This window comes from Saccostrea echinata, unplaced genomic scaffold, assembly GCF_033153115.1.
Source record: "Saccostrea echinata isolate AGI-Se365-2 ecotype Australia unplaced genomic scaffold, CSIRO_AGI_Sech_v1 ptg000009l, whole genome shotgun sequence".
Taxonomy (NCBI): domain Eukaryota; kingdom Metazoa; phylum Mollusca; class Bivalvia; order Ostreida; family Ostreidae; genus Saccostrea; species Saccostrea echinata.
This window is the reverse complement of record NW_026889758.1, coordinates 26,969,275-26,990,463: the sequence shown is the minus strand read 5'-3', so window position 1 is coordinate 26,990,463 and position 21,189 is coordinate 26,969,275. Positions and strand designations below refer to the sequence as shown.

The 21,189-nt window shown below is 31.6% G+C and overlaps 1 protein-coding gene across 1 annotated transcript; it reads left to right on the top strand.

Moving 5' to 3' along the window:
* Positions 1-9,062: 9,062 nt before the first annotated feature.
* Positions 9,063-10,331, top strand: LOC133183534 (uncharacterized). The gene is made up of 4 exons (XM_061318478.1): positions 9,063-9,138; positions 9,338-9,579; positions 9,663-9,776; positions 9,879-10,331. The coding sequence occupies exons 1-4, from the start codon at positions 9,135-9,137 to the stop codon at positions 10,224-10,226; spliced, it is 708 nt and encodes a 235-aa protein (XP_061174462.1). The 5' UTR covers positions 9,063-9,134; the 3' UTR covers positions 10,227-10,331.
* The last annotated feature ends 10,858 nt before the right edge of the window (positions 10,332-21,189 follow it).

Here is a 21,189-nt window from a genome sequence, read left to right as displayed (position 1 = left end):
AAGAAATCTTCAGCCCAACTTGATCAACTGAATAAAGTAAAAAAATTGTTTTCTGAGAGAACATGTATTACACTCTAAATATTGTGAATAGCCCTGTTCAATTCCGAAATATTATCAAAGAGAATTAATTTATTTTTCTATACACCTTTCCAATATGATATATATATATATATATATATATATATATATATATATATATATATATATATATATATATATATATATATATATATTATCTTAGAAACAATAATATGGTGTTCGTTTGAGCATAATTGAAGTGGAAATACAAGATATTAAATAAAAAAAAAAGAAGATAACAACTTTTAGTAATGATCTTTTCACTCTCTTCCATTACGCTTGGAAAAAACAGATGTTTTAACGCGGACAAACATTACCCTATGTTCATGTAGAACAGATAATTTCAAACTTGATTGATTAAAGGTTTAGCTGAAATATGTTGGGCAACATTGTTTAGTTGTCGTTGCACCAATCAATTCTTATGTCTTCTAATTAATTTTTTTTTTTTGGTTACGTTAGAATTTTAAATAGTTTTCAAATTATTTGTTGCTAAGTGTCTCTTAAGAATGTTGATCAGGATAAATTTAAAATACTGTCAACGATATTTTTAGATTTGCATTTCGTTACCAAATCAAGGTTGTAATTTGATAATATTTCAAATACAGTATTAAAAAATATTCGTAGAGTAATCTATTTTATTTTTTGCAAAGATGAATGTTATTTCTTCCTTCTTGAACCCTAAGCAACAAAATTAAAAAAAGATATTAGAAAACATTTAGAAATTGATATTTTCCCCATAGTTCACATTATTTTCTTTGTTTAAACATAATTTTAGGATGGTAAAACATCAAGAACTTTTATTATATAAACTTGTTTACACAGTTATGAAACTATTGAATCATCGATGATTTGAAGCACGTTTTCTTTCCTCCCTCCAGAAGAGCTTGTCCAATGTTAGATTACTTTGATTCACATTAAATTCATGTCATCCAATACTCACCTCTCATAAAATTGCCATTCCATTTAAATCATTTACGTCAATTGTTTTCTTTTTCTTTAACTTGTAATGTTACACAATTAAAACTTAAGAAATACATGTTCTTCGTTTTCATTACTAGTTTCCTTCGAAATCAATGACGTCATCCAATGTTTGAGAACGACGGTAAGGCTCGGTTTAGGATACATGTACTCTCTATCAAGACTGCCTCAAAATCTGCAAAAAGTACAGTTAAAAGAAGCTCTCTGTTATACGAAAGAATATAAGGGATCTGTTGATTAAAGATTTAAATTGTTCTAAATTATAATGAAATATGGATGTAACGAACAGTACCCAAGCCCAGAGTCCATCAAAATAACACAAACCGTGAGCAGAGCAAACCCGGATCTCCAAAAACATCAGAGGTGGGATCAGGTGCCGTGGAGGAGTGAGTATCCCCTGCCAACCGGTCAAACCCGCCGTGTGCTCCTTGTCTGGATCGGGAAATAACGGTAAAATCTGTCGACAATTCAGTGTGTAAATAATGGCCAAACAATTTGTATGAAAAACGTCAGTCAGCATATGACTTGCTGATAAATTGTATTTGCTGACAAGGTATTTGTATCGACCATAGAACTTACGAAATGATGACTTTAAACGAAACTGTTAATATCCATGTTTCATTAGCTTGTTTGTCAATGACTTACCTCATTTTAAAAATTGTTCACAGAGCATGCTCTTGCATATCGAATTAACTGAGAGGTATACACCCCATATGCAGGTGATGAGGGTATATTGCTGCATAAGTAAGGGAAGTTGACGATTGAAAAGTTAAAGTCATCACATTTATCATAAAGCTTTGTTGTTAGATTACCACTAATGTCTTTTTCTAGTAAAATATCCAAATATGAAAGGGATATAAGCATTTCATATTTTGTATAAAAATGTGTTCTGAAACTCGTCAGTTAATGCAATATTTGAAGTAATTTGTTTTGTATATGAGCACTTCCTGTACTATTCATTTTTTTCTGAACACAGATTGTAAATCGTGTCCTTGATACAATGTCACCTATACAAAAAGTATAGAGTTTTTGTCCTGACACTCACTATAAGGATCAGGCAATATTTATCACCAGGTGGGACTGGTGCAAAGTATGATGGGACAAATCCTTTTCTGGGCGTTTGTTAGGGTGGGACAAGCAAAATCTTTTTAAAACTGTAATAGGTGGGTCATTAATAGTTTTCCTCTTTAAAAATGTATGAAACCAAAATAATCACTTACAATACATGTAAATTAACAAATGATTAATATGCGTGCAAATACATGTACCTAACTATGGTAATTAATTTTTGAATAATAATATGACTGTATAGTATTTTATAATTGAGATAAACTTCACGTCTGAATGAAATATATGGAGATAACGAACAGTATTCAAGCTCAAAAGTCCATTAAACAATACAAATTTTGGAGCAGAGCAAACACCGACCTCTAAAACATCAGAAGTGGGATCAGGTACCATGGAGGAGTGAGCAATTCTGCTTCATATGAATGCAAAAATAGGTCTACTAATAACGGGGCGCAATTGGTATCCATGGGAATTCCAATAGATTGTTAAAAGACCTGGTCTCCAAAAACCACGTAGATATTGTCAATCAGAAACTCAAGCATCGTTTTAATATGAACTTCAGAGTACTTGTGTGTAAAATCAGAATGTTTTTAACAAAATAATTTTGCTAATGACAAGGTAAGTAAATTTACGAGTTCCATTTTTATTGAAAAAGCAGCTGTCAATTGATATAAAAAAGCCTGGAATTTAATTTATCGTGGGGAATGGTTGTTTATACAGTTGAAAAGTCAAAAAAAATTTATGTTGTTGATTTTGGTAAAATGTTGTGACTTCAAATAGGAATTTATAACCATGAAATAACCCTCATCTCACAGGTTCCTCCTTTTTTTCAAGTGGCCATGGGTATACCTCTCTTCTGACAACTTTAAAATGAAATATTTGCTCATATTCCTCATTTAACCCATATTTATATATTTTCAGGTTGCATGTTGTCCAAAATCACATTAAAAATTCCCAAAACAATTAGATTTGGAAAGAAAAATACCCACATTTCTTCAACTGAATGGGCTCTGTAAATAACCCTACAACAAGTGGCAGTCTACCCCAACTACATCCCCCCTCTCCCGATGACTGATACTAATTAAGTTTATATTATATACGTACATGTATGGATATCAATTTGACCTTTTCACACAAAATGAGGATAGGAAATATATGGGAGGTATGAGACTGACTTTTTAAAAAATATTTTGCATCGGTTTTACCCTGGTGACAAATATTGCCCGAGAGAAGAAATTTCAGCACCATACCTTAGAAATGTTGCAAATGACCAGAGGGCGAGGCAGGGAATTCGTTTGGTTCATTTAGAGAAGCCAATTAGATTATTGCGACAAACTTAAATATTTGTTCTACAAAAATCAGTACAAAGAAGCATAGCATATATGTAAAGCAAAACTGGCTTTAAACTAATAAAAAAAGATATGCATGACCAAAACACACACAAACATCAAAGGTCATTCTACAAAGTGTGCATCACAGGGAGAAAAAATTCCATGTCTAATTTTCTTATGATTAAAATGCCTGGCACAAAGAGTGCCTTTTAATTTATCCCATTTTACCTTAGATATTTTGGAGATGTCAGAATACCGAAGGACAAAAATTGAAGAGATATCTAAATAAATGATCTTGATGATTGGCGTGGCATTTTAACGAATGTAAATCTTTCAGCAATCGGCGATAATGCTGTATTATAATAATTATTTTGAAATTTTTGCTGCCATTTGTATTGTATACAAATTGATTAAAGTACGTTAGAGTGTTATAAAAATATGTATATAAATATGAAATATACGTGAGAAAATATAAACATTTAAGCTTATTCAAAATATTCTTTTTCAGCACAGTATTTAAATAAGAACAATTACATGAGACAATATTCATTTTATGAAAAATGCATATTTAGATTAAGGCCATTCCGAGTTTTTTCTATGTTTAGCGTCCACGTGCGCCTAGGTTTTTGACCCTCGTACTAGGAAAAACAAACAAAATCAGGAGTCCTGAAATTGATTATTCTGGTTGAAATCTTTGATTTCTGTCAATTTCTATAAATATTTGTCTACAATATGTCATGCTAGGTAAACTTAAGCATTTAATATCCTGATTTTTCTAAAGATTAAATCTTTCTATGAGAAAAATAGAATAATGAAATCAATTCCTTTGATTGACCTCATTTTTATGATTATAAATTCTGTGTTTTATTTTTTTGGTTTGTGTGTTTTTTGCGATTAGGTAGTTAGGTTTTTGAAAGATGGATGGACGCTAAACAGAGAAAAAAGTTGGAATGGCCTAATTAAATCCTAACCGTGGTCATAAAAGTTCATTAATGAACTTTTGTATAATTTAATATCACTGAGATATATCAAGATCACAACTGAAGACTTGTTTTAAGGTATTCAATGTATAATGTGGGGATATTGAGCAATTTTGAATCATTTTAAACCAGTTAGATATACATTGCTAGATAACGATGAAAGTGAAATGAACCAAATTCACATGACTGATAACATACAAGTAGCCGGCCATTTTGCATCTTAAAAGTTTTTGAAGAGTTATCTGCCCTTGATAAAAAGAGGAAAATTTCAATTTTTTCAAAATTTCTGTGGTAAACGATTTATTTTATTTCGTATTTTAATAGAGAGTTTATGCATATTTTCACCAAGAAATTTGTATGAAGTTCAAATTACTTTTTACAAAATCTTGATAACACATGCGCTGCCCATAGACTTCAATGTAAAGGACAATAGTCAAAATTTTGAAAATTGCTTTGGTGGAGTTTTTTTTATTTGATAACACCTTCAAAATGCTACCTTGATAAAAAATATCGGACCATTCATTTACTAGATACAAAATATGATCGTTATACATTGAATACCGTAAGGGAAAAACAGGGTTTTTACATTGCTGGTTTCCACTCTGAACTTTGCACAAAAAGTGAAAACCCCAAGGAACTTTTAGAAAATTTGAAATCATAAAATTTTTCCAGAATCAATCACATCAAAACGAAAGACTTTTCAATACTTTATACAACCATTCCCCACGATAAATTAAAGTCCAGGCTTTCTGACAACATAGAACAGTGCTTTTCATTAAAATGGAACTCGTATATCTACTTACCTTGTCAATGGTCATTTGCAAAAAATATTTTTTTAAATCATTTTGATTGTACGCACAAGTACACAAAACTTGATATTAAAATGATGCTTGAGTTTCTCATTGACAATACCTATGTAGTTTTTAGAGATCTAGTCTTCCTATAATCTGTCCGAATTCCAATGGGTACAAATTGTGCCCCGTTATTAGTTGATTCAACGCGCAAGAAGATGCACTTCGTATGAACTATTTGTGGACAAACTATTGACAAATAAGCTGATGAAACAAGAATATCAAAGTCTTGTTTAAAGTTAACATAACGCAAATTCTATGGTCACTACAATAACCTTGTTAGCAAATACAATTTATCATGAAGTCTAATGTTGACTGATGTTTTTCATAAAAATTGTTAGGCCACTGAATTGTCTACGAATTTTTTTCGTTTGCCCGCTGATGACAAGGAACACACGGCGGTTGTGACTGGTCGACAGAGGATATTTACTCCTGCATGACACCCGATCCCACCTCTGATGTTTTTAGAGGTCCGTGTTTGGTCTGCTTCAAATTTGGATTGTTTCACTGGACTTCTGAGCTTGATTACTGTTCGTTATATTCATATTTCGTGAATGGTTGCAAATCAATATGCAAAACGTTAAAGCTGAATGTTTTGCCGAGAAAAAGCATTTAATAAAATATATATATATGCACAAAGCACGAAATTACAACTATTCTTCTAATTTATATTTGAATTAACGAGGATTTTCAATGCATATACCTTGTAGATGCTTGCATATTGAATTGAATTGACGAATTGTGATAATATATTTCTTCAGAATCTTTATCAAAAACATTCTACGAAAAATAATTTTGAGTAGGGATATTTATTCACTTCCGAGTTTAAATACTTATGATCTTTTTTAACAAAGAAAACGATTGCATTTAAACACGTATGTTAATGTTTAAACGCAACCTTTTGTCATTTAACAAAGTCCTTTGCATTAAAAAAAAATCTGATCATGAGCTGGCCTCATCAGCCCTCTTTTTATTTGGGTGTGCTCCAGGAATTAGATTATCTGGATATTTTTAGGATTATTATCTAAATTTTTGATAAACTGGAAATTCCGTCATATTTTCAAGCTTTGATAAAATAGGGATGGTAAAAAGTCAAGTACATGTACACGCTGAAATACAGGACAAAACATTTTTCTTTGACGAATTATGCTCAAAGACTACTAGGGAAAGACTCAACTGTTTTATGTGGATAACATTCATGTTGTAATGATACCTGCCATTAGAAATATTTATATGCTGATATGTTGTATTTAGAGGATTTTAAGATTGATCACAATTTGTTATATTCACCCTTCTCATGCTTACACTTCCACACTCATCTGATGATACTTTGACCATAATACACTGATAGTCTGATTATTGTCATTTTCTGATGAAATTTATAATACTCAGGTGAAATGGTTATAACCCAAAGGCAAGACATGAGATCGTTTCAACACGAGTGGAAAACATGCTTCATGTATTTTAGAAATCGCAATTGAAATACTCTTCTGAATTATTTTGAAAAAGAATATAATAGCAGATTTGTTTGTAAACTGTCTGGCAAAGCATATCATGTTAAAGTATACTTGTATAATGACAGGTTATACATGTACATGTATGTAAAAGTACCAACATTTTATGTCAAAGTATCAGAATATTATGAAGAAGTATCAGCACGTAATGTCAACGTATCATTATGTAATGAAGAAGCACCGATCATAAAGACAAAATATCATTAAGACATGAATGTTTTCCACATGAGGCAGTTTAAGCGTTCCATAGACTACTTTATGTTTAAATGAGCATTGTTACACTGAAAAAAACATGAACTTGCAAATAATTAAAATAGGTGATGTTGCCGGAGATTCGCTGATTCACAAGAATAGAAGAATCTTCTGACTTAGTTTTACTGGTCCAAGACAAGAATAGCTTTTGCCATAGTTACGTCTCACTTCTCCGTCTATATCTCTGTTCATAAAACTGTTACTCCTCTTAAAACTTTCTTTCGATCTTAATAAACCTTGGTACAAATATTGACTGTACTAAGATAAATATTTCAATGTTTCTGATTTTTACGGTAGGTGTTGCCTGGTTACTAAAATAAAAATTTGTGAAATAGTTTAAAAATCTTTTCCTCTAAGTTTCGGTCCGATTCCAATAGCATATGGTATGAATATAGACTACACATAATTCTTTACGTTGTTTTTTCTTAACTTTTATGAACATTTTTCAATATTGCTAAAAATAAAAATCTCTATGAAATTCTTTTTAAAAAAGGATACAGGTCTTTTTTCTCTGAAAAAGCCAAGAAAAACATACTTTATTAGATAGTATATTTCAACCTCATAGAATAAAAGCTGTTGCGACCAGCATTCAGTTATAAAGCTCAGTAAATGCAAGGCCATAAATAGAGTTTGTATTGAAATTAAACTTTTGTCGATTTATAATATATAAAATTTATGATGAAACATTATTTAAAAAACAATTATTTTCATAATTCGTTGTAGTAGGTGTTTCAGTATGTATGTCAATTAATGACAAATAAAATCGTTTAAATTCCAAAATAATACAGCGTTCATTAGCAGGATTATACTTATTTGTTGAAGTGGTTTCCACATGGTATACCCAAAGGTACTTGTGAATAATTTCCATAAATATTTAATATCTAATTGAAAATGCGGAAAAGTCTCATGAATATATAAATTTTCAATATTACAATTATTTTGGTTTGTTAAAAAAAAATGTGAAATTCAAGTAACTAGTTTTGACAAAAATTATCACCCGAATGAAGTCTTTCTGTATTATTGACATGTAAACAGTCTTTTCCAGCTAGGTACTTTGTATTACTAGAATATAAATATAGTAACACTTTTTGTAAGTTTTTTAGTAATCACTAAGTGGAGTGCAAAATGAATCCTTCGGATAATTTTCCTCCTAACTGGTTTTAAGAAAATCTACTTATGGTATTTGCTAAACCTGCGGTAGACCACAAATGAATGCTCACTAAGCTTAAGTGCTTCATTTAAGGAGCGTGTACAGCTATTTGAAAGCACATCTTAATTTCATGATATAGCAATTATTAAGTTAGATTTCCCAAATTGTTTTACATCCTCCTGGTAGTGCTGGCATCCGCCGCCTGGACTGTGTCTTCATTCATATTACATCACGTGACATACCTACAAAAACTATGTCACGTAATTCAAATGCTCACAGCAAAGACGTATAGTTGAATATAGCTTCATTTTATATTAAAAATATTTATTCTGATGGTAAATCTATAAAAGTTTATTTTTATTTTACCTTTCAATACTATTCAAGATACAACCCTTCAAATATAACCAAAAACAAAAAACCAAACAAACAGAACAAAAAGAAAAAATCGATAATGAAAGCAATAGATAAAATAATTTTGCAAAAGTCTTTCATCCAAGTATGTGAAATCGAACAATAATGATGAAATTAAGATCAATATAACTATATATTTCTAATTATTCTAAATTGGTATTGCACCCAGATTCAACCATGAACTATCTTATTGTGTGAATTGAAAAATTTACCACAATATTTATGGAAATTATTAGTGTAAATTATCATTTATCTTGGCTAGGTACAAAATTAAGAATTACAAAAATATTCATTATGAATCATTTATTTTTGGGTTTATATTTTCTTGTTCACCTATTTGCCTGACATTAATCATCTTCGAACAAACATTTCCACCTGACGAATTACATGTCTATGTTATCGACACCAACGACTTCCGGCAAAACTTTCAAATTCTTTTTATATCGAGGCCCTGTCATATATAAATAAACTCATTCAGATGGATAATGCAACATTAACAGTCTCCCACGATTTCAACAATCATGTGTGAGTATGAAAAGCTGTCGCTATTTCTATTATCATGTATTAAATCGTACGAATACGATATAAAAGATTTAATCAACAAACTTTTGCTTTGCTTTTTTAACTGTAATTAATAGAAAAAATAAATCTTAAAATTTATTTTGATATAATCTTGAAAAATGTTTTGTTATGAAATGAATAATTGTACTTTTTTTTAAATCAGGTTTCTTCGACTTTGTGTACATTTCGCTGAGCTTAATATCACTTGCCACTTCGTCAGCGACATCAATCACCACAACCCCTGCCTGGCAATCTCCCTGTGGAAAAACAATGGTCCAGTCAACTCTCTTGGAAATCTTAGGAACAGTTCCAAAGGCAACAGTACCCATTAAAGGCATGCTGCATAATGTCATCATTGAATTGAAAGAGACAGATGACAAAATAGCCGAGATTCAGCAATATTTCGTGAGTCCTTTTTTAATGTTTAATTTCAAGTTGTTTCATGTTAAATTTAATGCGTCTAACACATAATTCATATTCTATTTCAGATTCAACACAAATTTATTGACGCAGCTGAAGCTAATGTAATAACCGGTGAAGAAAGCAATTTCCACCATGTCATAGGATTTCCTTTATATCAGGCCATCCAAGAAAACGAAACGGTATAACTGTCGTTAAACATTGTATTGATTTGTATTTTTATTTTCAATTTACACAACTTTTGATTGTTACTAAATGTTCTGATAAAATGTTTCTTTTAACAGATAGAGGATGTTTTCTATAGAGATTATGCTACCTTCTCATCAGTCTTGGTTTTCTTGGAGCAGTCAAGTTGGGACGTCATGGCCATACAGGGTAACACCCAAACAGTTTACCAGATGTATAAATCCGCCATTAGCAAAATATTGGGCATTTTGTGCAAATATTTCAATTCCATGAATAACAGGGACATTTCTTACGTACCACGTGGGATAATGCAAGATGAGGATAGAGATGTAAATATGGAGGCTAGGCTAATTCGTAAACGGGATTTTATCATACTGAAGGATACCAGAGTGCTTTTGAAGAAAATGATTCCTGATTATGCTCTGCTGAAACAAACAGCACCTTGAAAACTATAACATGACGTTGAAATGTAGATGTAACATATCATCTTAAAGTTGGTTGTCGAATATTGCATTATAGATGGATGGGCCTAAAACTCATCAATTTTTTTGTATTTATTATTTATTTACTTATTTATTAATTTATTTGCAAAGTATATATTTTATTTGAAACGGCATTTTACTTACAATATTTCAATGTAAAATTTTTCAATCATATTATTGCAAGAGTAGTGTCATCCAAAATTAATTTTAATATAAGTCAACATCCTTTTTAGATATTATTAAAATTATGAAAATCGAATACATCAGAGCACTGTTAATCATTTCGTTATTTTCATATATCTTTTTGTAATACTTTCTATGAAATATATGAAAAAAAATTCTCTTCTTGGTATCTGTCAGTTTAAATGGCAAATTTTATTGTTCACTCGAACTTTCTTTTGCAATATTATGCAAAGTAAAACAGGTTCAATTGTGCAGAACAACATTGTGTTACATCGGAATGGTTGCAAAATATTAATTTCTTCAATTTTGTAGAAGAAAAATGAAAGTCCCCACATTGGATCTGCCAAGTTTCTCTAATGATATTTTGAACACTGATCTTTGATCTTTTTTCTTTTGCATGCAAAATTGCTTAAATATCGCATTTCTAATAAATTGGCACATATATTATTAGTGCTAAAATTTTACAGATGTCATTTTTTTCATCGACGATTGAAAATACAATATTATTCTGACATTTGTACAAAAAATAGGGAAAAGTGTATAATTTCGATACTCATGATATTTACAGTTCAAAGCCAATATATTCTGGTATATTTGATATCGAATACTGGAAGCATTTCAATACATTTCAGATTATAAAACAAACGAAACCAGTGTACAGAAAGGGAATTGTGGTCAAATTCCATTTTCTGCCAAAGAGAAAACATCCTTTTATGATACCTTAACAAACAAAAAACACAGACTCGCCCTAAACGTAATGTCCTAAAACATTTCCCCTAGAAAACCATAAAATAAGTTCTTTCCGTATTTAGAAACGACAGAGAGATGTTCAAATTAAACAATTGAATATATATACGCGTGTGTACTTGTTCAACATAAAATGAATGGTTGTGTACTATGACGTTACTTGTTTTTCACACCAATCTGTAGTGCAATATTAATACTCTCTATAACCATAAGTAGTCATTTCCTTACTCCGGATTTCAAACAATAGTGATCAAAAGTACTGGGTAGGGATTATCGGAATTTCCCTGTTTCAAGTTTGCTCATAAAATAAAAATTAGAGATTTGTAAATGTATGCCTTCATTTAAAAAAAAAATGGGTAGGCTTATATTGTATCTCTGACGATTATGAATAAAATTATGAGCTTATTTACCATTCGTAGATTTTATTTTTTTCATGGCGTATTCTGTAATATTTCACTTAAGAACGTTTGTATGAATGATTTTTTCTCTCTAGGTATCATGTTATCACAATGAATAATTAATAAAATACTTTTAAAACACCATTGATCCAATGAAACTTTATCAGATCTAACAAGTGCTTCAATAATTATTGATAGTCTAATAATGTTTAAAGAAGGTCCGATTTCAATACAAATATTGTACTGTATTTTTTTAAAATATGAAATTGTTGTGAGAAATTAAAAACATACTTTCTGAATTGTTCAAACTCCATGCAGTAAAATCATGCAAATCGTTCTTCTTTTATGGCCTCCTAAATGTTAACTTTTTCCCGTTTATTCTTCAAAATTTGCAGAAGACATCAAATTTCAGTGGAATTTTCTCTCAGACAGTATAGATCATATGCATCGTCCACAAAGATTTTAAGAATTGTGACTTCTCAAAGATTTTTACACAATAAATCCGAAAAGTGAAATGGAAGACGGCTTTGGACACCATTTTCTTCAAGAAAATAACCCCTTAAATAAGTCATTGTTACTTCATTTATATAATTGTATGTTGTTTTACGTCCCATTCGAGAATTTTTCACTCATATAGAGACGTCACCATAAGGGCTTCAAATTTTGACCTTTACTCGGCACTCAGGGCCATTGAGCAGTGAGAGATCTTTATCGTGCCAACGCCTGCCGTGACACGGGACCTCGGTTTTTAAGGTCTCATCCGAAGGACCCGCAACTTTCACTTCAAAGTGCCGAGCGCATGGCGAAGGAACAGTTGCTACCTATTTTTTATCGACTTAAGGTCTGTCGCGGCCGAGATTCGAACTCACGACCTTCCGATCACGGAGCGAGCGCTCTACCGTCTGAGCTACCGTGAACGGTACTCTTCATTTATATGTCGACTCGATATATTCCAGTAAGCTCGAAATAAAAGACACCACAGAGTCTGACACATCTGTTTCATATTTGGATATTTTAATGGAATGGGTTCCTAACAACCAAGCTTTATGATAGACGTGATGAATTCAATTTTTTAATCGTCAACTTCCCTTACTTATGTAGCAATATACCCTTATTACCTGCATATGGGGTTTTTGTCTCTCAGTTGATAAGATAAGCAAGAGCATACTCTACGTATGAACAATTTCTAAAACGAGGCAAGCTATTGACAAACAAGTTGATGAAACAAGGATATCAACAGTCTCGTTTGAAGTCATCATTTCGCAAGTTTGGTCAATATAATTACCTTATCAGCACATACAATCTATCATTAAGTCATATGCTGACTGATGTTTTTCATACTAATTGTTAGGCTATTATTAACACACTGAATTGTCTGCAGATTTTTCCGTTTTTCCCGAACATGACAAGGAGCACATGGCGGGTGTGACCGGTCGGCAGAGGATGTTCACTCCTCCATGGCACCTGATCCCACCTTTGATGTTTTTGGAGGTCTGTTTTTGCTCTGCTCCCGATTTGTATTGTCTAAATGGACTTTGAGCTTGAATACTGTTCGTTATCTCCATATTTCATTTTAGGCTTTTTCTGTTAAAAACTTAGAAATGTAACAAACTACTGATGTTATATTTCCTGGTCGGTCCTCTTTTATGCCAAATTCTTTCATGATTTATCACTTTCATATACACTGTATTCAGCTTACTCATATATTTAAGCAAATTTCACAACGTTTTCAAAAAATCAAATTTTTAGGGTTATGATAAAGTCAAACCCGTATCTTCTGTTTGAGTTATATGATAATAAAAACAAAATGTCCTTTAAATTAGATTTTATATGATCAGTCCATCAAGTTGTATGACTGAAGACCTCAGTTAATGATGTTTATGAACAAATATACTGAATAATTAAGGAATATGAAAGCAGTTTTTCTGAAAGGTTTTAAAGCATAGACAAACAGAAATGTAGTATTATACATAAAGAGGGATTGATTCAGATCCAGGGTTTATGTCTATAATAATGTTCTAAAGTTTAAAGTGACACATAGAAGAAAACAACTTTGAGAAGAAATCCAGTTGATAAAAAATAGGTAGCAGCCTATTCTCTATTGAGAAGTTGATGGCTCGTTTTAATACTCCCCCTCAAATTCTCTACGAAAGGCCTAATAAAAGCAGTTCAGAAATTGACTAAATGTAGAACCAAACCGGACCCGACTTCAATCGATGTTTTAGGTCTGATGCGATATCATAGACGTAGTCTGGATGCACAGATGTTATTTTGCCATAGAAATGCGAATAAAATACCAAGTCTGCTGACTTAAGACACGTTTTGTATGATAGAACACTTACTTGCGATATCTGTGTCGCTGGATTCGTTTATTCATTCAAAACTGCGTTTGAAATTCTAAAAAAGTCTAAAACTATTCCTCCGGATAACTATTTAACACTGGAACATCGAGGCCAAATTATCCGGAATTTTTTTTTTGACTTTTTTAGAGGTCAACCGGGTTCAAACGCAGTTTTGAATGAATAAACGAATCCGGTGACACAGATATCGCAAGTAAGTGTTCTACCGTTTTTAAGTCAGCAGAATCGGTATTTTAAATCGCATTTCCATTGCAAAACAACATCTGTGCATCCAAAATATGTCTATTATAATGCATCAATCCTAAAACATCGATCGAAGTGGGACCCGGTTTGGTTCTTCATTTAGTCAATTTCTGAACTGCTTTTATTAGGCTTTTCGTAGAGAAGTTGAGGGGGAGTATTAAAACGAGCCATCAACTTCTCAATAGAGAATAGTAGCAGCCATTCTTTCGCTTAGCGCTCGGCATTCCAAAAGTGAAAGTTGTGGGTCTTTCCGATGAGGTTGAAGGAATCTCCATTATCCTGACCCCCCCCCCCCTTCGTATTCACCCTGCTGAATCCACCCATGATTTTTGAACAATCTTTGAGTTTTGACACAAAATGGGAAAAAAATCACTTCAACGTCCCCGTTTGTGAATCACATTTGCGCAAATACCTTATTATCAAAGAAGGACAACTCATAATATCGATCATTTTCAATTCTATGTTAACGATTACTTTTCTTTGTAATGTATATAAATAAATATTGTATTTGGATCCAGTCTTTGGCTGCCTTTTTATTTAAGGTCTGACGACAACTTGCTCGAATATCTGTTTTGTATCTCTTCGTAATATACAACAAATTAATCACAATCATCATTATCTTATGATTTTTAAACTGTTTTCAATTGTTAATAAAGACATCAAAAAATTGTGATATTGGCAATGCTTGTGATTTCCAATAGGAAATAATACCCCCTGGTATCTTGCACAAATGCTTGGTAAGGTACCTCAATTTCCTGTGAGGAAATTTGTTACAGTAGCGTTAGTTCAATGACAAATTCTTGGGAAAAATTATGTATTACTGAGGAACGTGTCTATTTCGGATTTCCAACGTTTCGGCATGAACATTTCTGAAGACACATAATTTGTCGAAATGCGCATTTGGTGCATCAAACTTTATACCGTGTAAGATTAATTCAATACAATCAATACATTTAAAAGAATGATAGACCTTGCCAGTGAAGAAAACAGTAAAACTTTTAGTCTGTTATTGTTAATAAAGTCTCGGAGGAGGTTTCCCATTTAAAATGATTTGACAAACTATTAATGAAAAGATATATACATGTAAGAACATGCTCTCCAATCAGTTTGGAGACATACGCACTATATGCATGTAGTTGTTGAATATTATTACATAAATATGGAAAGTTGACTATGGAAAAACAGAAGTCATTCCGTTTGTTATGTACTTTTGTTCAATATGAACGTCTTTAGCAGTAACATATCTAATTTAAGTATTAAGCAAATGTGGCAGACACTCTGAAGTGTCCTTTACTTCGAGTTCACTGGGATATATCGAGTTGACAAATGAACGGAAATAACTATTGTTTATTGATAAAACGTCGTAAATATATCGAAATGTTGAATCGAATGCCACAGCATTTTTCTTCTTCTCATGTAGGTTTTTTCGGTACATGAAATATATGGAGATAACGAACAATATTCAAAAGTACAGTAAACAATAAAAATTTTGGAGCAGGGCAAACTCGGACCTCTAAAACATCAGAGGTGGGATCAGGTGCCATGGAGGAGTGAGCATCCCCTGCCGACCGGTCACACCCACCGTGTGCTCCTTGTCATGAATCGGAAATAACGGAAAAATCCGTCGACAAATCAGTGTAAATAATAACCTAACAATTATTATGAAAAACGTCAGTCAGCATTTGACTTAATGATAAATTGCATTTGCTGACAAGGTCATTGTATCGACCATAGAACTTACGAAAAGACGACTTTAAGCGAGACTGGTGATATTCTTGTTTCAAAAGCTTGCCTCGTTTTAGAAATTGTTCATACGTAGAGCATGCTCTTAAGTGTCGATTCAAGTGAGAGAAATAAACCCCGTATACAGGTGATGAAGGTATATTGCTGCATAAGTAATGGAAGTTGACGATTGAAAAGTTAAATTCATCACGTTTATCATAAAGCTTGGTTGTTAGATTACCAGTAACGTCTTTTTCTAGTAAAATATCAAAATATGAAACAAATGTGTCAGACTCTGTGGTATCTTTTATTTCAAGCTCACTAGGATATATCGTGTAGACATAAGAATGGAAATAACCATTGTTAATTGACAATACGTCGTCGATATATCTAAATGTCGAGCTGAAGGCCACAGCAAGTGTTTTCTTCTTTTCACGTATAAGATTTTGAACAAATTTTGCTTCAAATGAATACAAAAATATATCTGCTAATAACGGAGCGCAATTGGTACCCATGGTAATTCCAATAGATTGTTGGAAGACCTGATCTCCAAAAACCACATAGATATTGCCAATCAGAAACTCAAGCATCTTTTTAATATCAACTTCAGAATGTGTGTACAATCAGAATATTTTGCTTCATAGGAATATTAAAACAAGTCGGCTAATAAAGGAGCAAAATAAGTGTCTATCGAAGTTCCAACAAATTCTTGGAAGACCTGGTCTCTAAAGACTATATAGAAATAGTCATTGAGGAACTCCAGTACCTTGTGTGTAGAATCAGAATGACTTAACAAATATTGTAGATGTCAAAAAGCCTAGTTTTTAATTTATCGTAATTATTGTATAAAGAATAGCAAATTCATAAAGGGAAAACTCGTGCTGTGGTTGTTGATTTATGGAAAATTTTTAAACTTTCTAAGTCTGAAGTGCCTTATCCAAAACCGTTAATATTTTGAGTGAGACTCAGGATAGGGGCTAGGTTAAACATTCACTGGACCATGCAGTATATCCTGGTAAGGATTTATGACTTTTTAGAATCCAGTATAGTTACGATAAATTAAACTCACTTCAGTTTTTTTTTTTTTTTTTTTTTTTTTTTTTTTTTTTTTCTCCACACAACATCCATAACATAATATACTTACATCAAGTTTCAGAGGCAGAAGTGCGTTTTTATTTTATGAGAGAGAGAGTGAGAGTTAATAGAATAGTAGGTTCCACTTGTTCCACTGGGTATCAAACTTTTCCTTTCCACCATTCTTATAAGAAATAAATTTTTGTGTTTCATAATGAAAGAGCTAGGTTCATTTTATGCATAAAATGGCCCTGTCCTTATGTCAATTAATTGACTATCACCCTCTGTCCCATTTCATATATCAATTGATATAAATGAACAAATTCTTCTAGAAAAATTTGTGTATTAGCATTCCCACAAAAGGTGTTCTATTGTTTCCTCATCGGTGTGGCAAAAACTGCAGAACTTACAGTCATTTTTCTTAATTTTGAATAAGAATGATTTTGTTTCTAAAATTTTGTTTATAATCCTATACTGGAACCATTGGAGTTTAATCTTTTGTTACTCTGAAGAGTATTATATGAATTTTTTTTTCCATTCCTTAATTTCATTTCTAGAAGCTCACTCCAATGTGTTTTAGCTGCTGCAACAGAAGAATTTTGATTTAGGATTTCATAATAGCATTTAGATTTTTTACATTTCATTACTGTGTAGATATTTGACATAATTAATGGGTTAGTGAGCTGTTTTATTGTTTTTTCCTTACCAGAATTTTTCATCCAAGCCTTTATAGCATGAATAATACTATTGTATTGTAAAAAATTAGTCTTTTTATTTGGATAGGTGTTACAGAAACACTCATAAGTAAAGAGTGAACCATCCTCATTTATGATATCATTAAGTTGTCTAATGTTACTGTCAAACATTTGTTTATTATAAAATGGTTTTCCACCGATATGTAGATGTGGATTGTAAAATAATGGTGAGTCACCAGCAACATCAAACTTTTTTTTCAAGGTTTTGTAACATTATCCATGACTTAAAAATATCTGTCTAAAATTTATTCTTCAATGTTTTTAAGAAAGTTGTAGTGTATTCAATTCCACAGCTTAAAGATTTGTTCAAATTGAATTTTGGAATGAGGTGTTCAATCCCCCTATTTGTAAAGAAGAGATGCCTTACCCAAATTAATTACATGGAAGCTATAAAAGACATCAGATTTAACATTTTGAAACCCCCATCTTCATTTTTTTTTTACAATTGCTTCTTTTTTTTTTTTTTTTACTCTATGAGTTGAATTATTCCATATAAACGAGAAGAAGATTTTTTCCAATTCCTTACAATACAGTTCAGAAGGATTTGGGATTGACATTAAAATATGATTTAATAAAGGTAAAACTAATGTTTTAATGACTGTAATTTTCCCTATGGGAGTTAAATACCTTTTCTCCCATTGTTTAAGTATTGATTTAATATGTATTAATTTGGGTTAATAATTTAATTGTTGTACCTTATCCAATTCTACATCAAAATGTATTCCTAGAAGATTAAATCTGGTAGTTCCCCAGTTAAGTTGTAATTTGGCAATAAAATTTCATCACTAAACTTTTTAGAACCTATCCACACTATGTGAGTTTTGGCATAGTTAATATGTAATCCAGACATTTCTGAAAATTTCTTTAATGTTTCCAATGTTTGTGTGAGGGACTCTTTACTACCATCAAGAATGATTGATGTATCATCAGCTAACTGAGAAATCTTTTTTTTTCAATATTGTTTACAGTAATACCTTTAATATTTTTGTTTAATCTAATTTGGATTGCTAAAATTTCAGCACATATAATAAATATATATGGTGACAAAGGATCGCCCTGTCTGCAACCCCTCTGAATGTTAATTCTATCAGAGAGATTATCTTGGTTTATTGCAGATGTAATGTGTGTATTAAAAAGCGATACCCACTTCTTAATTGAGGGACAAAAGTTAAAAAAGTTAAGTGCGCCTTGTATAAAGCTCCATGATAAAGTATCAAAGGCTTTTTCAAAGTCAATAAGTATTAATAGTCCAGGTATATTTTCTTCCTCAGTGTAATGCATTATGTCGTAAATTAGCCTTGTGTTTTCTCCTATATATCCATTGGAAATGAAGTCTGTTTGATCTTGATTAATTATTTTATTTATACATAACATTTTACCCTGTTAGCAATAGACCCAAATGCAATTTTATATACGGTATTTAACAAAGGAATAGGTCGCCAATTCTTTAAGTATTGTATTGGCTTGTCACCTTTTGGTAACAAAGTAATGACACCATGTCTTTGTGTAACAGGCAGACTGTTATATCCGTAATTAATAGATCTAACTACAAAAAAAAACAATATATTTCCAAAACATCTTGAATTCAGCAGAAAACCGATTTATTTGATTTCATTTTGTAAAGTGTAGAAGAGGCTTCTTCCATAGTAATTTCGCCTTCTATAGATTCTGACTCTTTGCATGAAAGCTTAGGTATTTCTTTAATGCTTAACTTACTGAATAAATTGATATTTGTATTTACTGTAGTTTTTGTATATAACTGTTCATAAAATGATTTTGCTTCCCTCAAAATTTTTGACTGGTCATAAATAACATTTCCATTATTATCCTCCAATCTTGGTATGATCTTACTAGTAAAGTTTCTGGATTCTAGTGTACAAAAATAATGTGATGGTTTTTCACCTTCCTCAACCCATTTTGCTCTACTTCTGATATATGTACCCTGTAACTTATGTTTTCGAATGTTCTCTAATTCTTGCTTTTTACTACACAATTCATCAATATTATTTTCACTAACATTTTCTTCCAATATTCTAATATTTTCTATTAATTCTTTCTCCTTGTTTTCATTCTTCTTTTTGATATAAGTTGCATAGGAAATAGTTTTACCCCTTATTTCAAAGAGCAGGGTTTCAAGGAATAATTGATCATCAATAGTGAAGAAAATGTCTGAATCTAAAATATTATTTATGTTATCAAAATTGTATACTGGAGTTGCATATTGTTTTTTAACCTCTAAAATAACTTTTTTGATGCATTCCAGATATTTTTCATCATGAAGTAAAGAGTTATTAAGGGTTTGGTTTTGTGTTCATCCAAGTGAAACTCGTACGAAATAAAAATCTCAATATTTTAATAAATACTTCTTGCTTACTCTTGAAAACTGACCTATGACACCTTCCATTTGAAAGCTGTCTTGATATGTATGCAGTTTGATTGTCACTTGCAGTGTCATGCAGCAATAATGTGCATATTACACTTGCAGGACTGCACAGCTACAGGTCTAACAAAACAATAACATGACATTTGTTGTATATGTGCAGATAGTTGAACGTCATGGGTACAACTATTTGTTTCGTTCCTAACAATACTGTGCGTACTTTTTCCATAACTGTCTGTTTTTCATCAACTAGGCATGTCCGCCATGCGAAATCGGGGGGCTGCCATTCCGGTATTGAAACCAACTGACTATTTCTGTAATCTGATGTCTCTAGTACCTCGATTACACAAAGCAATTAGGGAGATATTTCGTTAAACATCTCCAGCTATTAGAATATTTCGATCTAAATGTTTAATATTGTTTATTTTAAAAGTAACATCGATGTTTACGTCATATCAGGGAATGCTCCGTCTTCGATTTTACAATGGACAGATAAATTAATACGCGCCCAGTTTTAGCAGTTCCGACTGAATTTAACGTCTGTTATTTCTTTTGCAGGTAAGGCTGTTAATTACCTTTTATCAAATAAGCATATTAATCCTACAAATGTAGGACAATGTCATATAATATTGAAAAATATTGCACGAAAATTAAGAACTATAATCACTCAGCGTAGTTTATTTCTGAGGTCTGTCATGCGATATTCGGCTAAAGTGAAAGTAGGAGCTGGTAAGTCGATTTAATTTAATTTAATCAGTATTTTATTATGTAAAGTCAGTTTACATAATTGGATTGGACATCAGGCATTGCCTATGTAAGTCCTCTCCAAGAAGGTCAAGGTTACAAATGTTAAGAATTGACAATGACTTACAATCATGATGAAATAATTCATAATAAGTTACATTAATTTCTTCTTTTTTTTTTTTTACCAGAAATGGGAAAAAAAAGAGAGATAAATTAATAAATTCACAAGAGTTATTACTTAGCATGTATACTCACTATACAATATAATGAAAAAATAAAAGAGTGCAAAGAATAAGTAAACAAATGAAGTGCAAAAGACAA

What these genes read in the sequence shown, in the direction of transcription:
- LOC133183534 (XM_061318478.1), top strand. An exon ending in CCGAGATTCAGCAATATTTC is followed by an intron (nt 9,580 to 9,662) that starts GTGAGTCCTTTT and finishes ATTCTATTTCAG; the next exon opens with ATTCAACACAAATTTATTGA. An exon ending in CCATCCAAGAAAACGAAACG is followed by an intron (nt 9,777 to 9,878) that starts GTATAACTGTCG and finishes TTCTTTTAACAG; the next exon opens with ATAGAGGATGTTTTCTATAG.